The sequence below is a fragment of the Coptis chinensis genome, chromosome 9 (assembly GCF_015680905.1).
Source record: "Coptis chinensis isolate HL-2020 chromosome 9, ASM1568090v1, whole genome shotgun sequence".
NCBI lineage: Eukaryota > Viridiplantae > Streptophyta > Magnoliopsida > Ranunculales > Ranunculaceae > Coptis > Coptis chinensis.
Genome location: NC_141464.1, coordinates 78,731,933 through 78,753,226, shown reverse-complemented (window position 1 = coordinate 78,753,226; position 21,294 = coordinate 78,731,933). Strand labels below are relative to the sequence as shown.

The 21,294-nt window shown below is 37.4% G+C and overlaps 2 protein-coding genes and 1 pseudogene across 8 annotated transcripts; 1 reads left to right on the top strand and 2 right to left on the bottom strand.

Annotated features, from left to right (window-relative positions):
• Window positions 1–791: 791 nt before the first annotated feature.
• LOC147478367 (putative F-box protein At1g58310) lies at window positions 792–3,923 on the bottom strand. The gene is made up of 4 exons (XM_086586225.1): window positions 3,413–3,923; window positions 2,938–3,268; window positions 1,539–1,703; window positions 792–1,171 (listed from the first exon to the last, which is right to left on the bottom strand). The coding sequence occupies exons 1-4, from the start codon at window positions 3,874–3,876 to the stop codon at window positions 950–952; spliced, it is 1,182 nt and encodes a 393-aa protein (XP_086442351.1). The 5' UTR covers window positions 3,877–3,923; the 3' UTR covers window positions 792–949.
• Window positions 3,924–10,460: 6,537 nt separating this feature from the next.
• Window positions 10,461–14,296, top strand: LOC147478366 (protein ELC-like pseudogene; annotated as a pseudogene). Its single transcript, XR_015208032.1, has 3 exons — window positions 10,461–11,963; window positions 13,729–13,852; window positions 13,962–14,296. The product of XR_015208032.1 is annotated as a protein ELC-like pseudogene (transcript).
• Window positions 14,297–15,929: 1,633 nt separating this feature from the next.
• LOC147478365 (F-box/LRR-repeat protein At4g14103-like) lies at window positions 15,930–20,897 on the bottom strand. 6 transcript variants are annotated; one of them, XM_086584637.1, is made up of 6 exons: window positions 19,769–20,897; window positions 18,509–18,661; window positions 17,816–18,136; window positions 17,526–17,608; window positions 16,557–17,425; window positions 15,930–16,466 (listed from the first exon to the last, which is right to left on the bottom strand). In XM_086584637.1, exons 1-3 carry the CDS (start codon window positions 20,813–20,815, stop codon window positions 17,927–17,929), a joined length of 1,410 nt encoding a protein of 469 aa, XP_086440763.1. In that variant the 5' UTR covers window positions 20,816–20,897; the 3' UTR covers window positions 15,930–16,466; window positions 16,557–17,425; window positions 17,526–17,608; window positions 17,816–17,926. The 6 variants fall into 6 exon arrangements, with proteins under 6 accessions (XP_086440763.1, XP_086440764.1, XP_086440759.1 ...); XM_086584638.1 differs by having other exon boundaries at window positions 16,557–17,417; XM_086584633.1 differs by having other exon boundaries at window positions 17,526–18,136.
• Between the last annotated feature and the right edge of the window lie 397 nt (window positions 20,898–21,294).

The following is a 21,294-nucleotide window of genomic DNA, read 5'->3' as shown; positions in this document are numbered from 1 at the left end:
ATTGATCTGTGTTTTAGTAGCAATGGCACTGATGTAAGATACTATGAAAGGAAAATGAGCATAAGTGCTTTTCTCATCATGAAATATATTTGTACCTCTCCTTTAATGTTAATTGGTTAAACTCATGGTAGATTGTTATTATCTTGGTCACTAGTACTAGCTTATAAGAACAGGGCTAATAAGAGATTTAGCATGCAAACAAAGAGGTTGTGATGCATCTTTTATGATTCAAGGTCTTCTCCACATGATAGTACAATAAATACACGGCTAAATCTATGGTGCGCGAGATGTAGGGTACGCCCTGACATCTCGGCCACTCATACCAAGGGGTGCGTGTGTATTTAATGGCAAAAGTACTGATCCAACGGCCCATATGACCTGCGCACCATACGACCTGCACTGAAGACATGCTCTAAATAAACACCAAAAAGCACTTTGTTCAAAAATTAGGAGGGAAGGACAAGTTGCCGTCAGTTATATTTATGGTAATTTGCTACATCTAAATCCTCACATACTACAGAGTACAGAAACAGACCATCAGACTGATCAGTTCTGTTAAAAAAAATGAAATTAATTAAATCTCTTACCAAATACCAATATGGCCAAATATGTATACTTCTACAGTAATGAAATCCATTGAAACATAAGAAACAAAGAAATGAAGTGGACCTAATTACCTAAACCACTGAACAACGACTATATTCTGAATTCTGATATCTAAATTCGACAGCAATAGAATTGTAGCCTCCATATTTCCAAGTAAATCCTCTAGTTCCTATATATATCCTCCATAAGAATAAATTCTTTTTCATTCACCAAACTGATATTATAAAAAATTTGATAACATTTGTTTCAGGTACAAGTTTGGAGCATATACAATTTCCATTATACAGATTTAGAATAGCACCATTGTCACACTTTATGAGGTACGAGTTCCTTCAGAATGTTCTTAGCCTCCTATTGTACGCGAATGTTCTTTAGAGGCACCAATGGTTAACTGTCCCAAGGCGACTGTATTCTTCAACATCAACTTGATAAGTTCAACTTCATTTTGAAATCCTTCAGCGTTATGAATCTCAACGAACCTCAGTTTATGGAACGACGTACACTTGGAAAGAACTTCCACTGCTTCCTGATACTCCCATCTCTCTATAAAATCGCAATATTTTGCCTAAACAAACACACCCGTTAGTTAAAGAAGTATAACTTGCGGCGTCATACAAAATGTCTAATTGCTAGTATAGGAAAAAGAAATTTGCAAAGAAAAAGTAAAGTGCTTGATGGGAAATTGGGAATGATGGATCTAGATCAGTGCACTGTGCACGTACGTATTGGTACATTGAAATAGAGAGTAGGCCTCTCTTGTAGATGATATTAACTGGAATCCTAAAATTTCATTGTTGCACGTATAAAAGGAATAGTTGCTAGTATGACTGTATGGTGCAGTAGCTGAGATTTACGACTAACAAGTACAAATATAAAACCAAAGAAACTTGATCGGAAAAAAATATATATGTATAAAACCAAAACTTCGTTACCAGATCAGTTATGTCATTTATGTGCACTTCAAGAGTCTCCAAATTGTAAGAGCTCTCCAAAAGATATTTTATGCTCTGGAAGCAATACTTGGAGAGCCATATTGTCACCTTTAAGTGTCTTGCGGAAAAAGACATTGGAAGGAGTTCATCAGCTCGTGGGAGAACCTTGCAAAATCACGGACAAATGAAAGCCAATTCAGATAACAAAGCGAGCTAGATATCAAAATCAACATTAGTAGTAAAAGTAGAATACCACCACTTAATAAAAGCACTCAGAAATGCGTACATTGGGGATCAAGTAGGGTCGTGGATCACAAGCGTAATTCAATTAGGTGACAACTGACAACCTCAACATTCCAATTAGGAACTCAGATTCAAAACAACTAACTCCATTCGAAACAAGCGGAACTAAGAGACCATGCTTTCAAGAGTTTGATGTATAAATAAATCTAATCACTATGTCATTCTTGATATGCCTGTAAATTTACTTGCATCACTATCTGAAAGAAAAGAGAAATGGAAACCTCCATTACAGGGACTTCTAAAGCTCAACATTGATGCAAGTTACATCACAGGTAGTAGCTGTTTTGGAGTTGGTTTTGTATATATTAAGGGATACTAATGGAATATTATATTCATTGCAGCAGGAACAGATAAGGGTAGAGGAAACTCAGCTGAAGAGGCAGAATGCCAGGGGATCTCAAAGGCAGCTGGTGGAACAGAATCTTCTGCTCATCAGTAGAAGTTGAAACGGATGCCAGAGAAGTCAGCAAATTTTTGGGAACTAAAGCATCTAGCATCTCATGGACATCAAGAAACATCTTGGAGGATGCGCTCTAGAACTTTTTGGTTTTTTTTATCATATATATATGGTGGCACTGTGGCAGTGTAAGCCACTTAGAATGTAGAGGAAGATTAAGGCTGTGTGTTGCTAACACATCAACATATATATATATGTTGATTACCGAAAAAAAAAAGAGTTTGATGTGACAGCTGGACATTTGGTTTGTGCAGCTTAACTAAATTTTGTGACAGTAATGATAATAAGCAATTAAGAGTCCACAATGGAGTCACTATAATTCCATGCTGAGTTACGATCTCACAAAAATAGATGTTTTAGTAAAAGAAAAAGAAACTTATTAATTTCCTACTGCATGTAGTGATGGCAACAGGGTAGGTGCGGCAATATGTAACTAGGAAGGTTACCAACAATGATTATTTATCTTGATGAAATAACAATCAAAACTTTTCAAATCTCTTTCCATTACACACACATCGCAGGCACACACATGAAATTAAAAAAATGAATAAAATTGAGTTGAAAATTTCCTCGCTCCAACTCCGCATACTCGAATTATATAAAAACAACAGTTTGAAGCTTTCAGAAAAGGAAACATACCTCCAACAACCAAACCGACAGCGCCAATGACTTTGCATTACAAAGCCCTCCAAGAAACTTCATCATTTTTCTATAAATTTCGGCGTCACTAGTACGCCAACCCATTCCCATGTCAATGTCTGCCCTGTCTAGAGAAGAAAGATCCTCAAGAAAATATTCATCTGAAATGCAACACTCACACCTGAACGATTTGAGCATAGGAGAACTTATTGACACTTTGTTCTTATCACTATATTCATCCACACATATTTCCAAGTGCTTTAGTTGAGCAGCATATATAGTCAGACTGCTATGTCTGCTATCTGCATCATGAAGGCCACAATGGACTATGCTTTAAGTGTCAAGAACTGGACAATTCAGTAAAAGCTGTTGAATGAACTCAGTACCACGAAAGCCAAATTTTTGAAGCTTCAGCAATTTAAGATTAGGCAAATTCACTGATTCGGGTAGACTAATGAAAACTTTAATAAAGTACTTGTTGTCATAATCAATATCCAAGTTCAGTTTCACCAATGATCTAGAATTCAGAAGACACCGCGGTAGCTCAATTTCGGGTAAATGGATTGAGGCTAATAGTTCAAGATTGAGTTCTCGAACATTATCTTTTAGTGCAATACTAACACAATCAAATATTGAATTAATTTCATACGAATCAATGACGTGAGCATCATTGTGAATGAGACGGAAAGTATGAATATTCGATTGGTCACGGCAAAACAAAACGTTATAGAGAAAATTGATAAAATCTTCAATGTAAAACGGAAGTATATCCATGTCCAAGTTTATGTACGGGACTGAAGTCCAGAGTGATCTCCATCTTTTGGACAGAATGCACGTTCTAACAACATACCACATATCTAAAAAAGATAATATGTAATGAAGAACCTCATCTGGTAAACTGCTGATCCTATCTTCACATCTCTTGCGGCCTGCATCCATTGTTTTCTTTTTGCCTATAGAGCCGTAGGACACTTAGAGTTTTCAACTGTTTTTAGGTTTTTAGTCTTTTAGACGTAGTGTTGAAGCGTTGCAGACCACTGCCAAAATTTCATGCACGCCAACCAAGCCCAACCCAATTTCCAAATTCCAAGTTCCCTCAATTTCGTAAAAGGAATGCACATATATATATTGAGAACTGCTATTGCAAATAGTAATGAACTTTCCTTTTGGTCACTACTTGATAAGAACAGGGATGAAAACTTTCAAAAATTGTGACATTTTGAAGAGTAATTTCAATATTTCCAAGTAATCTCATTAATCAATTATTATTCACTCACAAAACTTGACATAATTGACAGTTCAATGCAATATAGTTCAAGTGCGCGCACATTCGGAACATATACAATTTCCACTGCTAAGATTGAGAATAGCACCATCATGGCATCATCACACATGAATAATCAGATAATTGGCTTGGGGGAAGTTCAACATTTTTAAGGACTCTGCATTCTCCAGCATCAACTTAATAAGTTCAACTTCACTCACAAATCCTTCGACGTTATGAATCTCAACGAACTTCAGTTTATGGTCGGCATATAATTTATGACTTAAGGACAAACCGGGTTGACCATGTGAAAGACAATATTATCCTCATTTTAGTTTTTATCAGTTAAATCAAAATCTTACATGACTTTTCAATTTTGTTTTTGACTCTATGCACACTCACATTTTATGTTAGGACTAACATGAAAAAATTTTATTTATTTTATATTGTACACATGCATGGTGGTGTTTGCATGTTTGTTGGACACATGCATACTGGTATGTGCATGTGTGATAATAACGTTTGCATGTTTGTTGCACGCATGCATAATGGTGTGTTTATGTGTGGTATACACATGCATAGTAGTATTTGTATGTGTTTTACACACATGCATAATGGTGTGTGCATGTTGGTGTACAAATGCAATGCATATCATACATACATAGTGGTGTTTGCATGTATATCAGAAAAGATTATAATTAGTATTAATAAAAAATAATTTGCTGACGTAAACCCGAAAATGTCCTTATAGAGAAATTATCAAGTGAGCAAAGAGAATGTTCTAAGCTGAGGAGGGGGGTATGTGTCCAAAATGTCATTTGGTTGGTTTCTGTCTGTCTTTATCTCCCTCTCCTTCTCCACCCCCTTTCAATCTCTCCCTTTCCCTCTCCACTCTCCACGCCCTTCCAATTTTCTACTCACGCCCCCACTGCTATGCAGTATACTAGTTAATGATAGATTTTTCTCAGGGTTAATAGAGTCATTTCGTGAACTTTTATTTCTTCTTTTAGTATCTTTTATCTCTTCAAAACCGTACTTGGAGGGAAAAAGAGAGAAAAGCTTCCCCTTTTGGGGGGGTTTTCTGAGGAAGCTGGATGGATTGAAGGATTTTCTCCGTCCAGCATGGATCTTTCCGAGTTTGAACAAATCCCATCACTAAGAATAGCCATCGGTCAAGGCAAACCATTGAAAGAACAGTCGCAAAGCCAACAAGCAACACGAAGTCTTGATTCGAATAGTGAAGAAGCCGCGAACGAAAACCAAACAACAACAATGAAAGAAAGATGTCTTATGCTGACAAAGCAAGGGACAGAATGACACAAACAGTGGAACTGGAATGTCTTCCCATTCCAAGCAAGAGGGGAAATACTATAGCAATTAAATTGTCAGCCAAATCTGTGGAAAAAGGTTTAGAGGCTTGCAAATATGCTTTAGTAGCAAGGCTGGACATGCTAAAACTGAACTTGGAGAGTGCTAGAGCTGAAGCTAACACTAAATGGGGCATGACGGAAGCAGTTAAGATCTCACCACTAGGTAAGGGTTATTTAATGTTGAGATTTAAGAATGATATAGATTTCAAAAAAGTGAGTTTCGGTGGTCCATGGTATCTTGGTTCTCAACTACTCAACAGTGGACATTGAACAAGGTTTTGAGGATGCAGTTGATACTGCGCAAGAATTTGTTATGAGGACAAACACTGAACAAGATATGGGGAACATGAAAGACAAAGAGCAGGAAAGTATGTCAAGGGCCTTAGTGGTTCATGACTCCCAAGAGGATGGTATAATGGTACACAAAGCTATAGATACAGCCTGGAGAAATCTAGTAGAAGAGGTAGCGGGAGTAGTAATTAATGAAGAGGTTGCACCGGTGGACAATGTAGGCTTGGTCCTAGCACTAGGTGTAGCTGATGTGGTTGTGGATCATATAGATATACTAGAGTCTCAACCAGTAACTACTGGTCCTATAGTCGTACACAATGGCTTTTTCGAGTCTTGCTTCGGATATGAAAAGCTTATTGGAAGGTAAACCGGTCGCCCGGTTGAGAAGGAGGTGATTCAAGTTGCTACAAGATGGTTGGAAGCCCGGGACCCTGAAGCTTCAACTAAGAAAAAAAAAACATAACACTAAATATAAAGCTCAACCTGTCTCTCCACCCGGAACCAGGTCGAGAGTGCAGGAGCAGAAGAAAACCCCTATTTCTAATTAATGAAGATCATTTACTGGAATGTGCGGGGTATTGGTAAGAATAATGCTTTATCTAGAATCAAAGAGTTTTTATAGCAGTTTAGACCTGAGATTCTATGTATTACGGAGCCAAAGAGGAAGCCAAAGAGTGATTCGGTGTTGTCTCTGAGACTTTCTTATTTAGATTATCAATTTTTTCACAATGAAACAAGTGATAGAAAAGGCAATATTTGGATTTTGTGGAGGAGAGGAGTGAATGTTAGCCTTATCTATGCCTCTGCTCAACATGTTACAGTGCTCGTAGAGGACTGTGTTGTTACTGCAGTTCATGCAGCTTGTCTTATGGTGCAGAGAAGACAACTTTGGGCTGAGCTTGAAAATCTTATGCCTAATCTACCTTGGGTAGTGTTAGGGGATTTAAATGTTGTCTTACATAATGATGAGAAAAAGGGGGGTTTGCCTTCTAGAAGGTCTTCGATGCTAGAGTTTTTAAATTGGTACAATAACTGTGATTTGCAGCTTAGTGATCATGTGGGTCTCAAGTATACTTGGTGTAATAACCAGCATGGCTCAGGGAGGATTCTTGCTAGGCTTGATAGAGTGTTCTATAATCAGGCGTGGATTCAAAAATTTGGTGGTTGGAGGTATAAGGTGGGTTCTAGAGAGTGGTCTGACCATTCCCCATTACTGGGGGCAATGGCTCACATTCCTAGACCGCACAATGTACCATTCAGATTCAACCAAGCATGGACTAGTCATAAAGAGTTCAAAGATTTCATGAAGTGTTCCTGGCCGTCTTTTGTTGAGGGCTCCCCCATTTTTCGTATGAATACGAAGCTTTGAATGTTAAAGGAGTCACTCAAAACCTGGAACATATTTGTTTTTGGTAACATTGAGCAAGCTGTGAATAAAGCCCAAGCAGTTTTTGCATTGGCACAAGCTGAGGCCGACAATGATCCTACAAATGATCGATGCAAAACTGAAATGGAAGAGAAGGAAGAGGCTCTGCTGCTGGCCAGAAAGAACAGAAGTACTTTTTGGAAGATGAAAAGCAAAGATTCTTGGTTGAATGGTAACGACAAGAATTCGGCTTATTTTCACAGAATCTGTCAAATAAGGCAGACCAAGTCTCTAATACTGGAATTGCAAACTGAAGATAATGTCCTACTACATAGTCAAGCTGATATCTCCCATTACATTGTCCCATATTATACCGACAAGTTCCTATATAAGGAGGTGAATATGGATGAAGAGCTACTGAATTTGATCCCACACAAATTAAAGTAACAGATGCAGAGCAATATGATGTTGTGCGCAATTCCTACAGAGTGTGAAATTTGGACAACAATGAATAACATGAAGGCTACCAGCTCTCCAGGCCCCGATGGATACAATGGCCACTTCTATGTTCATTGCTGGGATTTGATCACGTATGATGTTTGTAATGCGGTCAAATCTTTTTTCAGGGAAGGTATCATACCCAATGGTGGCAATGCGAGTTTCATTACTTTAGTTCCAAAAGATAGGAGTGCTTATAAGTTATCGCAGTACAGACCTATATGTATGAGTAACTTTCTGATCAAGATCTTCTCCAAAATTATGCAGCAAAGGCTCAATACTATCATCGATGACCTGGTTTCGAAAGAACAAAGTGGATTTATCAAAGGCAGAAACTCTCAAGCTAGTATTGGTTTTGCATCGAAAATGATAAATGAACTAGATAAGAAGAGATATGGTGGGAGTATAGCCATCAAGGTGGACATAACTCAGGCATATGACACGTTGAGTTGGGATTTCTTGTTCGAGGTTTTGAAAAGATTTGGTTTTTCAGAAAAATGGAATAGGCTAATCCCGGCTCTCCTTAGCACAGCTAGGTTGTCTATTTTGTTGAATGGAGGTCCTATTGGGTTCATAGCGCCAAAAAGAGGTTTAAGGCAGGGGGATCCTCTTTCCCCGCTGTTGTTTGCACTAGCAGAGGACTCTTTGAGCAGGGGTCTCAACTCATTGAGGGCGACAGGCTTATCTAAACCTCTTACAGTGGTTAAAATGACTGCTAGCCCTACTAACCTTTTGTATGCATATGATGTCATTATTTTTAGCAAAGGGGATGCTAGAAGTGTGTCTAACATAGCTGATCTTATGGAGAGATATCAAGTTTCGTCGGGTCAGATTATGAACAAGAATAAGAGTAGGATGTTTGTTGGGGGTATGAATATGGAAAGAAGACATCACTTGCAACAACTCTTGAATATTCAAGTGGGAGCTCTACCCGAGAAATATCTGGGGGTGCCGTTGATCAAAGGTAAGGTTACTAGAGTTATGTTAGCTCCCTTGATAGACAAGATAAAAAAGAGGATTACAGGTTGGAGAGGAAAATTACTATCCTTTCAAGGGAGGAGTGTTCTCATAAAGTCGGTCCTGTCTAGTATTCCGGTGTACAACATGGGAGTCTACAAGTGGCCTGTAAGCATCATAAAACAAGTCGAAGAACTGTTAAGGAATTTTCTCTAGACGGGCAATCTAGATACGAAAAGACTAGTGACAACCTCGTGGGAAAAAGTTTGCAAACCTCAGAAAGAGGGTGGTCTCGGTATCAGAAGATTGAAGGAGTTAAATATGGCTTTGTTAATGAAATTAGCTTGGCATATAAGGTTTAATGATGATGATTACTTTACTAGAGACGGAGAGTTGATAAACTATTATGCAAAGTCTACTATATGGCCAGGAATTAAGTGGGCTTTGCCTAAAGTTTCTTCTAGGGCTCAGTGGATTTTGGGCTCAGGTGAGAAGGTAGATCTATGGAGAGACTGCTGGATTGGGGAGCAATCAATTCAACATAGGCTACAATTACAACCAGAGGTTCTCAAGGGATGTAAAGCTAAGGTTAGCAGTATTATCTCTGATGGTGCATGGTCTATCCCTCGAGCTCTTCAAGTCATTCTTATGATTGCAGGGTTTAACTTAAATCAGGTGCCTATTATCAATGGGGCAAACCATGCGATTTGGAAGCCTGACCAACAAGGTCAATTTTTGGTTCAATCTGCATTTGAGACAATTAGAAGGAGAGTACCAGGCTCTTGGTGGTGCAAACATTTGTGGCACAATTGGTTGCAACCAAAGATCTCGGGTACTGCTTGGAAGCTATTGAGGAACTGTGCTGCCACTGATGAGTCTCTCCAAAAAAGAGGTGTTAAACTAGTTTCCAGATGCTACATGGGATGTAATGCGGCTGATACACTCCAACATATTTTGTGGGATTATGACAGAGGCAAGAAGTTATTATGGGAATGGGCTGGATTTCAGTTTGGATGTAACAGCAATTTTACAAATATTTCGGAGGCACTTAGGTTACATAGAAGAAATGGTTCTCTCGTTAAGCAGTTGTGGGTGTTGACAATATTAGCAGGCATGGTCATCAACTGGAGAAGTAGAAATCGATGCATCTTTGAAGGGGAACAGCTGAGTCTATGACAAAGAAAAGCACAATTGAGGACTAATATCCAATTCTTTTCTTTGCCTTTGCTACTGGTCGGATGAAAAAGAGGGGTAGTGAGTCTCAGATCTTGAAGAATTGGGGTTTGCAAGACAAGCTAGGGAGGGCACCTAGGATTAAGGATTGCAAATGGTACCCACCTGAGGGTGATATCATAAAAGTTAATGTCGATGGGGCTTCTTGTGGTAATCCTGGCCCTTCAGGCTATAGTGTGTGCTTTAGAAATTATGAATGTGTGTTCCTAAGCGTGTCTTTGCGGGAATATTGGTCATCGCATCAATTTCATAGTTGAATGTTTAGCAATTCTAGAGGCGGTGGAATATGCTATTAAGAGAAATTGGAGGAAGGTATGGGTGGAGTCAGACTCGACATCTTCGGTTAATGCTTTTGGAACTTCAAGTGTACCTTGGTGTATGAAGCAGAGATGCATAAATCTTTTAGACTACTGCAAATTGACTCCAGTTTGGAGAGAAGCCAATTTCACAACAGATCAATTGGCAAAGTACTCGTTCAGTTTGCAAGACAATGATCAAGTTGTTTTTATTGTAAAACCCCATGGATAAAAAAAAGTTAATGATAGATGTTGATGTCAGCCAAAACCGTAATTATTGGTCGACCAGGCATAAAACCGAAATTATTGGTCAAAATTTATGTGTCATCTTCTTCCTCATATAAATAACTCTTAAAACACATAATTTTGTCCAAATCAGAAATCTAGGGTTTACCAATTTTTCTCAATTGACGATGTCACCACCACCAAACCCGCAATTCACTTTACAATTTCTAAGCAACGTTCTCTGCCAACGTGGCCCATCATCACTCCCATACACAGAAGATGCAAAATGGCTTATAAGACAACACCTAGTTTCATTAACAGAAACACACCCATCACTACAACCGAAAACAGCTACATACAATCATAACGATGGTACAACGGTAAATTTACTTCAAGTTGATGGTACTATTCCAATGGTTTATCAGTCTGTTACTTATAATATACCTATTATTATTTGGTTAATGGAGACTTATCCTCGTTCTTCGCCTTGTGTTTATGTTGCCCCGACTAGGGATATGATTATTAAACGACCACATCCACATGTTAATCCTTCTGGGATTGTTTCCATACCGTATTTGCATAATTGGGTATACCCAAGCTCCAATTTAGTTGATATGGTTAGGAATTTAAGTCATTTGTTTGGTCGCGAACCGCCTTTGTATACTAGGCAATCACAATCGCAGTCGAGGCCGAATGAAAATAGCTTAGCTACCACGAGCAGTAGTGGTTTGGAAGTGGGTGTGTCGAATTTGGGGAATTCTAGGCCGACTAGTATTCCGCCGAGGGCTTATTCGTCTTTGTCTTCACCTTATGGAGGAGGTGGTGGAGGTAGGTTTCCGGCTTCTCCGCAAAGGCAGAATACGGATGATCCGAATGAGGTTTATAGGAAGAATGCGATTAATAAGTTGGTGGATAGTTTACATGGAGATATTACGATGTTGAGAAAGAATAGAGAGGTGGAAATGGAAGGTTTGATTAGTGCGCAGATGGTTTTGAGACAACGAGAGGAGGTATTGGCAAAGGGGTTGAGAGAGATGGTAGGGGAGAAGGAAGGTTTGGAGCAGCAACTGCAGATGGTGTTGATGAATACCGATATTTTGGAAGGGTGGTTGAGGGATAATGAAGGAAAGATGGGGATGAAGACTGGGAATGTGGATACTGATGAGGCTTTTGTGCCATGTGATGCTCTTTCGAAACAGATGTTAGAGTCTACTGCATCGGATTTGGCTATTGAAGATGCAATTTATTCTCTGGATAAAGCTGCGCAGGAAGGTTCTATACCGGTTGATCAATATTTGAAGAACATTAGGTCTCTATCGAGGGAACAGTTCTTTCACCGGGCAACTGCTGCAAAGGTTAGAGCTGCTCAAATGCAAACTCAGGTTGTTAGCATGGCAGCTAGAGCGCCACAGTATGCAATGTGACGGAGTGCAATAAATCTATGGTGGTCATCTCTAGATTGATGGGCTGTATTTAATGTGATGTGTTTGAGATTTGGATCGAGGATCTTCTTTTGCAGCATACAGGTCTCATATTTGCTTTTCTTGGTTATTTGGTTATGAAAATTTACTTTTTGATGGTCAGTTGTGAAATTCATCAAGTCTCTTATGTACATGTTACACACTTTAGAATATATATTTGTTTTTCTCAATTTGTTTTGAGAGGAGTACACGTATATGTCAAACAGTTTATAGTCATAAAAATTCCATGTATTAGAATGAATTCTGCAACTGGTGGTTGCACTACCATTTCTATACCACATTGCTTTCGAATTCTTTGGTACATTTGGTTGGTTGTTTTGATGACAGTGAATGTACAGTATTCTCTGTTTAGTTATTAGTGGCATGTTGCAAGAGTATTGATTTCGATGTCATCATTAGATATAGAAATACACTTGGATACTTTGCCCTCGCCTGCAGGTACCAAAAGTATTGTTATAAAGTGTGAAACCTCTTGTTATACAAATACGTTTTCCCATCACGAGTTTTGCCATCAATAGCTAACACGTGGTCAACTACAAAGCCAAGTATCTTATTAGAATTTACCTGTTGCTCGCCATCTGATCTTTTAGACGTCCCTTTTCTAAGAATCTGTTAGTTTGCCTAATAGTTGGAAGAAACAGGTTTTAGTTGTGATGAAAGACTTAAGTTTGATCTATTATCCAATTTCGATGTATCTTCTTGTCAGTAAGTAAAATAGCTGTAGTGGTTCATGATGAAAGTTCTTTCATGAGGATGACTTCATAGGTTGGTTGTTTTGACCATTAACTTGACCACATTGTACGATGTTAGAAATTTTGGAATGAGCTGACAAGATCATTTAGTATAGCTTCAACTTTAAGAAAAATCTATGAGTGTAGTTCAGTTACTTTTTAGTATCAGTTTGGCACTTTGGCCAGTGTCAAGTTCTTAAGGCAGTTGAAGATTCTGTTCATTTATATTGTTGATAATGTGACAATAAATGCTCTGGTGCCTCATGTGTTACTTGGGACCTGCTGTGATGTGTGCCAACCAATTTATAACTACTCTGTTGATGGCCTCATCAACTTCACTTGAAGAACCTAGTGTTTTTCAGTGCTGTATGTTTCAGGGTAACCGTGAGATAATTTTCTATTTTGAGAATTATTATGTATTTTTTTTCTTTCAAAGTGGGAGTCTGCATCAATTCCATATATACGTAAAGCAGGGTTATCGACTTATCGTAGTGCTGTCCAACGAATAGGATGCCTCTTTGTAGCAAGCTAGCTGAAACGTTAATGGATATGAAGTAGCATGTTGAGTTTGAGTTTGCATTTCCAATTCCATTAATCTCACACAGCTTGTTTTCGTGGACTGTTGGTGTTATATAGATGTTGTCTCTCTGGCTCTCTTTCAGAATACATCAATTTGTGGAAATTTTCTCTAAAGCAATTACCGTTAGAACTCTTTGTTATTGGTGTGAAATAGGATGACATGTGTCACTATATTTTTCTAAGGTGTAAAAGGACCACTTTTACACCCAGGCGGAGAAGATCTGACCTCTTTTTTTAATGTCTATTTTGAATAAGATCTGACCTAGGATATTTTTTAATGTCTATTTTGAATATCTTTGAAGATATTTGACATTGTTTCTCTTTATCATGGATATAAAAATATCGACAAATATATATGAGTGCTTGATATACATGTATTTGTAATCTGAATTGGCTTTCATTTGTCCGTGATTGTGCAAGGTTCTGCCACAAGCTTTTTGAAATTTGATGAATTTCCTTCCAGATATTTTGTCTATGTTTTTCTGCAAGACATTTTTAAGGTTCTGCCACAAGCTGATGAATATGGCTTTTTCTGCAAGACAAGAATATTGCATTCAGAGCATAAAATATCTTTTGGAGAACTCTTACAATTTGGAGACACTGGAGGTGTAAATAAATCATGAGGTAATAGAGAAATATATAATTTTGGTTCAATAATTGCCTGCAACTTATTCTCTTTTTCATAGTTGTCGCCGCCAAGACATAATTCTTTAACTAATGAGGTGAGTATCAGGAAGCAGCAGGAGCTCTTTGCAAGTGCATGCCATTCCATAAACTGAAGTTCGTTGAGATTCATAACGTCGAAGGATTTGTGAGTGAAGTTGAACTTATTAAGTTGATGCTCGAGAATGCAGAGTCCTTAAAAATGTTGAACTTCCCTGTTATCTGATTAAGTGTGATGATGCCATGATGGTGCTATTCTGAATCTTAGCAGTGGAAATTGTATATGTTCCGAATGTGCGCGCACTTGAACTATATTGCATTGAACTGTCAATTATGTCAAGTTTTGTGAGTGAATAATAATTGATTAATGAGATTACTTGGAAATATTGAGGTTACTCTTCAAAATGTCACAATTTTCGGAAGTTTTCAGCCCTGTTCTTATCAAGTTGTGACCAAAAGGAAAGTTCATTACTATTTGCAATAGCAGTTCCCAATATATGTGCATTCCTTTTACGAAATTGAGGGAATTTGGAATTTGGAAATTGGGTTGGGCTTGGTTGGCGTGCATGAAATTTTGGCAGTGGTCTGCAACGCTTCAACACTACGTCAGATATTCAAAATCGATATTAGTCGGGTAGCTGCAGCAGGGATCTACTTGAAGGGTTTTTTATTTATTTATTTTTATTTTATTTTTCCCACAACATAACATTATATTTTTTTTAATAAATCTTTCTGTCTTTTCATTATTTTTACAGACCCTTGCTAAAGTTAATACTTAATAGCATAGTAACTAGAATGCATAGTTGTTGTTATATATGACTATATGAGAGCAACTCTGGTTTCTAGAGGGTAAACAACTCTGGGACTTTCATCAGTTGTGAGCTTTCAGATTATGTAATTAAGAACATGATTCTGTAATTTCCTTGCTTCAAATTAGTACACTTCGAAAATAGTAAAATAGCATTATAAAGCTTTGAGAAAAGAAAACATATACCTCCAAGAAGCGTCAATGTTTTTGCACTACAAAGCCCTCCAAGAAGCTTCATCATATTGTACCAAACCTTTTCTTCAAAAGCAACAAGGAATTTTCAGAACTGTGATTACTGGAATCCGGTACCTCAATGTACACTTCTGCCTCGTCCAAGGAACAATATTCCATGTCAATTTTTGCTGTGTCTAGCGAAGAAAGATCCTTCCAAGTGCTTTAGGAGTAGCATATATCGTCAGATGATCTGTATAGATAAAGTATCAAGAACCGGACAATTTAGTAAAAGCTGTTGAATGAACTGAGTACCGTGAAAGCAAAACGATTCAAGTTTCAGGACTTTAAGTTTAGGCAAATTCACTGATTCAGGCAAACTGATCAAGAAGTTACCATAATTAGAAGTTTAGAACTATGTGTGTCTTGTAATTTCATACATAGTTTCAATATCACCAATGATTTACACGTGAGAAGACACCGGGGTAGCTCAAATTTTGGTTCTGACCATGGTGAGAATGATAGATCCAGGATTATTGAATATTGAATCAACAGGAGTAGCGCAATGAAAATCATAGTGACTATAAAATGTATAATGATGGAAAGTATGAATATTCGATTGATCATCACGGCCATATAAAACTTTCTTCATAAAATCTATTTTGTCACGAGGCTTATCGTAATCTAGATCTTCTTGGGTATTGAAGTTTAGGAAGGGTAGTGAAGTCCAGAGTGATCTCCATCTTTTGGACAGAATGCATCTTTTAGGCCCTTACCGCTTGAAATAGTCACTGTTAATCCAAAATCAAAACGACTCAAATTTGAGATGATTTGATTTCACACTGCCAAAGTCTTGCCACTACTACCTTGCTTGAAATGTCGAGTTGAGCAGATTTTAGTAGCGATATGGGCACTGAAGCAACACAATGCACATATATCTGCATTTGTCACCATGAAATTATATATGCGTTAACATACTGCAAATAGTAAAACTAATTTAATTTGTTATTAGGTCTAATAGAACAAGGCAGACAAGAGACCTACGGCATGCAAACAAAAGCAGACAAGTAGTAACATATTTTATTGGATTCAAGGCCTTCTCCACATGATAATATACCAGAAACAATTAAACAAATTAAACAAATTCAAGACAGGGATCAAGTTGATCAGTTCTGTTAAAATGAACAATGAAAACTACTTATCTACTTACACTAGTAATTTCGCCAGACATTCCTAAAACTACTTAATTACTTACACCCCAGTAATTTGCCAAGATTGAATTGGCACCAATTGGATTCCTTGCCCCAGCCAGCTGGACTTGCATACTACTCAGATCAAAACCTGCTAAAGTTAACAATTTTCATTTGTCCATGATGAAGAAAGAAAGTTCAATCAACTATCCAAACAAACGAGCTTTTGAAGATGTATATTCATGAAAAACAAAGACGCAAAGTCTGAATTTAACTCTTATTCAATTCATAAGAGAATCAATTCAGATACGAAGGTTAGCACCGACTTCCTCTCTAGTACATTAGATGGTATTATTTCAGGCAGTGAACTGGAATCCGAGTTAGACAAAGTACTTCTTGTGAGAAGCTGCAAAAAAAAAAAAAAAAACGAGAGATTATTATGAGAATTTTATAGATATACGTATTACATGTGAATTAAAAATCTCAAAAGTTTTACCTTTGGTAATTCTGGAGTTTCTGGAGCAGATAGTTGATTGAGCACAAGAATGCCGGATAACTGCAACAATCCTGGAAACGTAACTCATTTGCTGATGATACTGACAGCATCAAGTCAGTTAACAAATGCTTTGAAATTTGTAATGAGGTCAACGCACAATCAGGGGAACAAGAAGAGCTTATTAGAAAGCCTATCCCTGATGATGTTGAGAGTCATTGCAAGGAGAATTGTATTCCATGAAAATAACATTTGCGCACTGGAAGAGCAAGAAAACACTTTCAAAAAGTCCCTGGAAATCGATGATCTTGTAAACTTACAGGGCAAGGCGTTGGAATATATCATTTCATCCAAGCATACGGAAGCAGAGGTTCGAGTTAGTGAATGTTGAATTTTCTGCAAGAGATAATGCTGCAGCTGTACCACTGAAGCAAAAACGAATGCAGCTCCATTCTCAGATGAATGGCTTGCTTCTCAAGGAGATTTCAGAGGAGATACTAACCGAGAAGACGGGTGCAGTACAAAATTCATCAACTGACAAATCTCTCACAGAGCTTGGCCCATGGTCCCCATTGAAACAGAAGAAAGTTAAACAGATAGGATCATATGACTGTACCAAGTATGCCATTCTACCAACGACATGACTCAATTGATTCCACTGATTGGTCTGATTATTCCTTTCATTTCTGACAGTTCGACATCCAATGTAGAGTTGTCATCTTTATGGCCATCAGAGTTGTAGTGTCTGTTGCTTTTGTATCTTGAATAATAAATGGCATGAAAATTAATATATTCTAAAATAAATGATCTTGCAGAAGCAGCTAGAGTTATATGAGCCTGAAATAGGTGCATTAACCTGCATCCCTGCGGAACTGCGAACTATGTTAGAATAGGAGGAATTAATGAAATATTGTTAAATTACTATCATTGTATAATGGACAAAATAGGTATTCTCCAATAGTGACAACTAACCTTAATCAGTCCTGTTTGAAACACAAAGTGACCGAAGAACTGACACCTTCGACTACTTAATAACAACAGAGCCGATCAGAGATCTAAACGCAAACAGAAGCTGCGGCATTATACATTTTATAGGATATACCAAAAGATGATAAGAAAAAACAAAAATAAAATAAAATAAAAAAGACACGCACCAAAAACATTTTAGTAGGAAACAACAACATCATAGCACTATATTGTCATCACTACATTCAGATCATTAGTAACCTACAGTAATTGGCATATTGAGGATTCAAAATTACCATATACATGTCTTCAATACAAGCTCATACAAAAAGATATCCCCAAAATCTCAAAAAGGTAATAATGTGACACTTGACGAGATCGTGAAGCTCTTGGAAAATAGTAGCATCTTAGCTGTCAGGTGAATGCTTTCTGGAGGTGAGTACGGTCAACTTTTCCAAGGCAACTGCATTCTTTAGCATCGATTTGAAAAGTTCAAGTTCATTCACATATCCTTGAAAGTTACGAATTTCAACAAATCTAAGTTTACAAAACCGATAATCTGATACAACTTCTGCTGCCTCCTGGGACTCCCATATTTCAGCAGTTTTGACCTTTGGCTAAACAAACACAAAACATTAGCTATAGAAGCATAACTTGTGGATACTGTGAAATGTATGGAAAGAAAGAGAAGCAGTTGCAATAAATGAAAAATTAAGTGGATGCCGTTGATCCTATTTGAATGTTCTGAGCAATGCTTATGGATAATATTTAATGGGATTTCAGAAATGGCAATTTAATAGAACTATTCAACCACAACTAACGAAGTTACAAAGTACAGTAATATGCATATTTCTTCACCACCTTAGTTTGTAAATAAACAAGACTAATTGCTAATAATAATAGAATCACGTAGACCTAATTGAATTTCGGAACTGACTCACGACTCACACAAACAAAACTTAAGTGCACAATGCAAATTTCTTAATTACCTTAGTTATTTCAACGATAAGTGTTTCCAGGTTGCATGAGTTCTCCAAAAGGTACTTTATGCCCTGGATGCTGTATTTGGAGAGCCACGTTTTCACTTTTAAATGCCTAGCGGAAAATGAAGTTGGATGGACTTCAACAACACGTGGCAGAACCTTGCAAAATCAAATGGAAACACATTCAAATAATGAAGTATTGTGAATTTCTGTGTTCAAACCAGCAACCAAAACAGAGTAAGTCTATTCAAAGCACTCTGGTTTGTGTTGTATTGTCATTCTGGGGATGCAATCTTTGGTAGACGACATGCATTTCGTATTGGGTTGCAACCTAAACAGTTCTATTAAGATGCGAGTACATAATTAATAGGCGACATAAATGACCATATGCATGTGCTCTAAAGGGTTTCAAACAGCATGACATTTGGCTTGTTTGCGTCACAGAAGATGTCCTTGTGTAAGACAACTTATCCACTTTGAATTTGACCAGTACAAATCCAGTTTTGATTTCCCAATAATACACTGCATATATTCCAGTTGCATGAAATGAAGGTTATGCAAAATAGGGTAGGCGCATCAGGAATCAATCAAAGGCATAAACTTCATTTTAATTTCAATCAATCAATCAAAGGTTTATTTAAGTTCTTCTTATTCTACTCCTTTTCCTCAAAAGTCAGACATTCATGTAAATAGTTGATTGCAGTAAATATGAGAAGTATATCAGTATATGCCTTCGGACAAACTGAAGTTAAAGTCTGATAGACTAATATCATTTTTTTGAAGCAATTTTGGTGGTCTCTTTGAGCTACGAGCAAGACAACCATAAGCATAAGCTCGGGGCTCTATCTAGACTACACAATTTCTTTATGAAGCCTTTAAGCAAAAGCTCCTAGTCTAATGATCTGACCTGTTACATTCATGTTTTCAAGTGACAAGAAATTAAACAAAGAAATGAAATTTCTTCTTTGTAACATGAAATTTCGTTGACTAAATCGGCTGATATTTCCTACACATACAAGAAAAGTAAGAGCAAAACAAGAACACCCAAAAACGAAGAAGAGTACAAACAAAATTAAAGTTCTGAAGGTTGGAGCTCTCAGTCGGAGATCGAATGAAAATTTCCATTTACATTGTAGTTGGCCTCTTGCAAGTCATAGTTTGTCGACAAGATTAGACATATCATGTAATAATAACAACAATAGAAAAAAGACTCAAACGATCAAAATTAAAAAAACTGTAAACAACATATTCAATAAAGTATCATACCTCTATCACCCAAGCCGATAGTGTCAATGACTTAGCATTAGAAATACCATCAAGAAACTTCACCATGTTCATCCCTAACCTTTTCTTCCGCCCGAAAGGGATCACCACATTCTCTTCCCAATCATCAAAATAACTTCTCCTTACTTCCATATCAGCCTCTGCCTTATCCAGAGACGAAAGATCCTCAAGTAAATACTCATTTCCAATATAACCACTACACTTGAACGATTTAAGCAACGGCGCAGACACCACAATCTTACAAATCTTCTCACAGTAATGATTATCTTCGCACGCAAAAACCCCATTAATTTCCAACTCCTTAAGTTGAGTACCACATACAACCAGCCTATCACTCTCATGAAGCCCACAATTCCTTATACTCAAACATTCAAGAACAGGACAGTTCAACAAAACCTTTGGCATAAACTCCTCACCGTGAAAACAAAATGTCCTAATAACCAACTTTTTAAGACTAGGCAAATTAACCGATTCCGGTAACTCAACAAAAACAGTAGGTTCCTCTTCATCATCAGGCTGTTCTAACAAAATTTCCAATTTCAACACAACCAAAGTCTTACAATTCACAAGAGAATAAGGTAACTCAAACTCCATATAACCAAACTCAATAAAAAGATCAAGTTCTTGAATATTTCTACGTACTACAATATCAAGCCAAGCATCATCACCAACATGGAAGTAAGACAAACGTAAAGTATGTATACATGTAAACACGTCACGAGTAAGTAAAACTTTGTGTACATAATCCATGAACTCATCTTCAGTCTTTAGTGGGAGAGTTTTACCATAAGTGTGACGTTCAAAGGTTAGAAATGAGAGTGTAGTCCAAAGTGAGTTCCAACGTTTAGATAAAATGCATGTTTGGAGTACATACCTCATTTCAAGAAAAGATAGTATGTGATGGAGTATAGGGTCGGGGAGTGTGCTGATCATGTCTTGTTTCGCCTTCTTTTTTTTGTTATTTAATTCTACCGAGGTGGTTTTTTGGTTAGTGGAAGATGATTCGGATTTTTCGGTTTCTTTTTCCATTTCTTTTTTTGGGTATCTTCCACCAGAAGTCTGCAATAGTTTTTTTGTTTTGTTTGGTGAACTTTATAGTTTATACTACATTTGTACTTGGTTTTGGTCCTTTTCTCTTTAGGACTGAAGTCTTTGTCCACATCAGTACCTGGTTTGTTTTAATGTTTTTTCCCTGAAATTGGGCATTTAGGCATGAGGTGGGCTTTGTTTTGGTGACTGAGCATGAGCTGGCTTTCTAAAAGCTTTTTAGCCCATAAACCTATAGGCCTGGGCTACCCCAAGATATCCTCATAGAGATGAGATTCGAGACCGTTAGATGTGTGATCCAACAGAAATTTATTTTTCATTGGATCACACACATCCAACGGTTTCGAATCTCGTCCCTATGAGAATATCCTCGGAGTAGACGACCTCTAACCCTATATGCCTGTTAAAAAGACACCTAAGACTGCTTTTGTTTGGTGGGCCTTTGTTAAAAAAACATTATT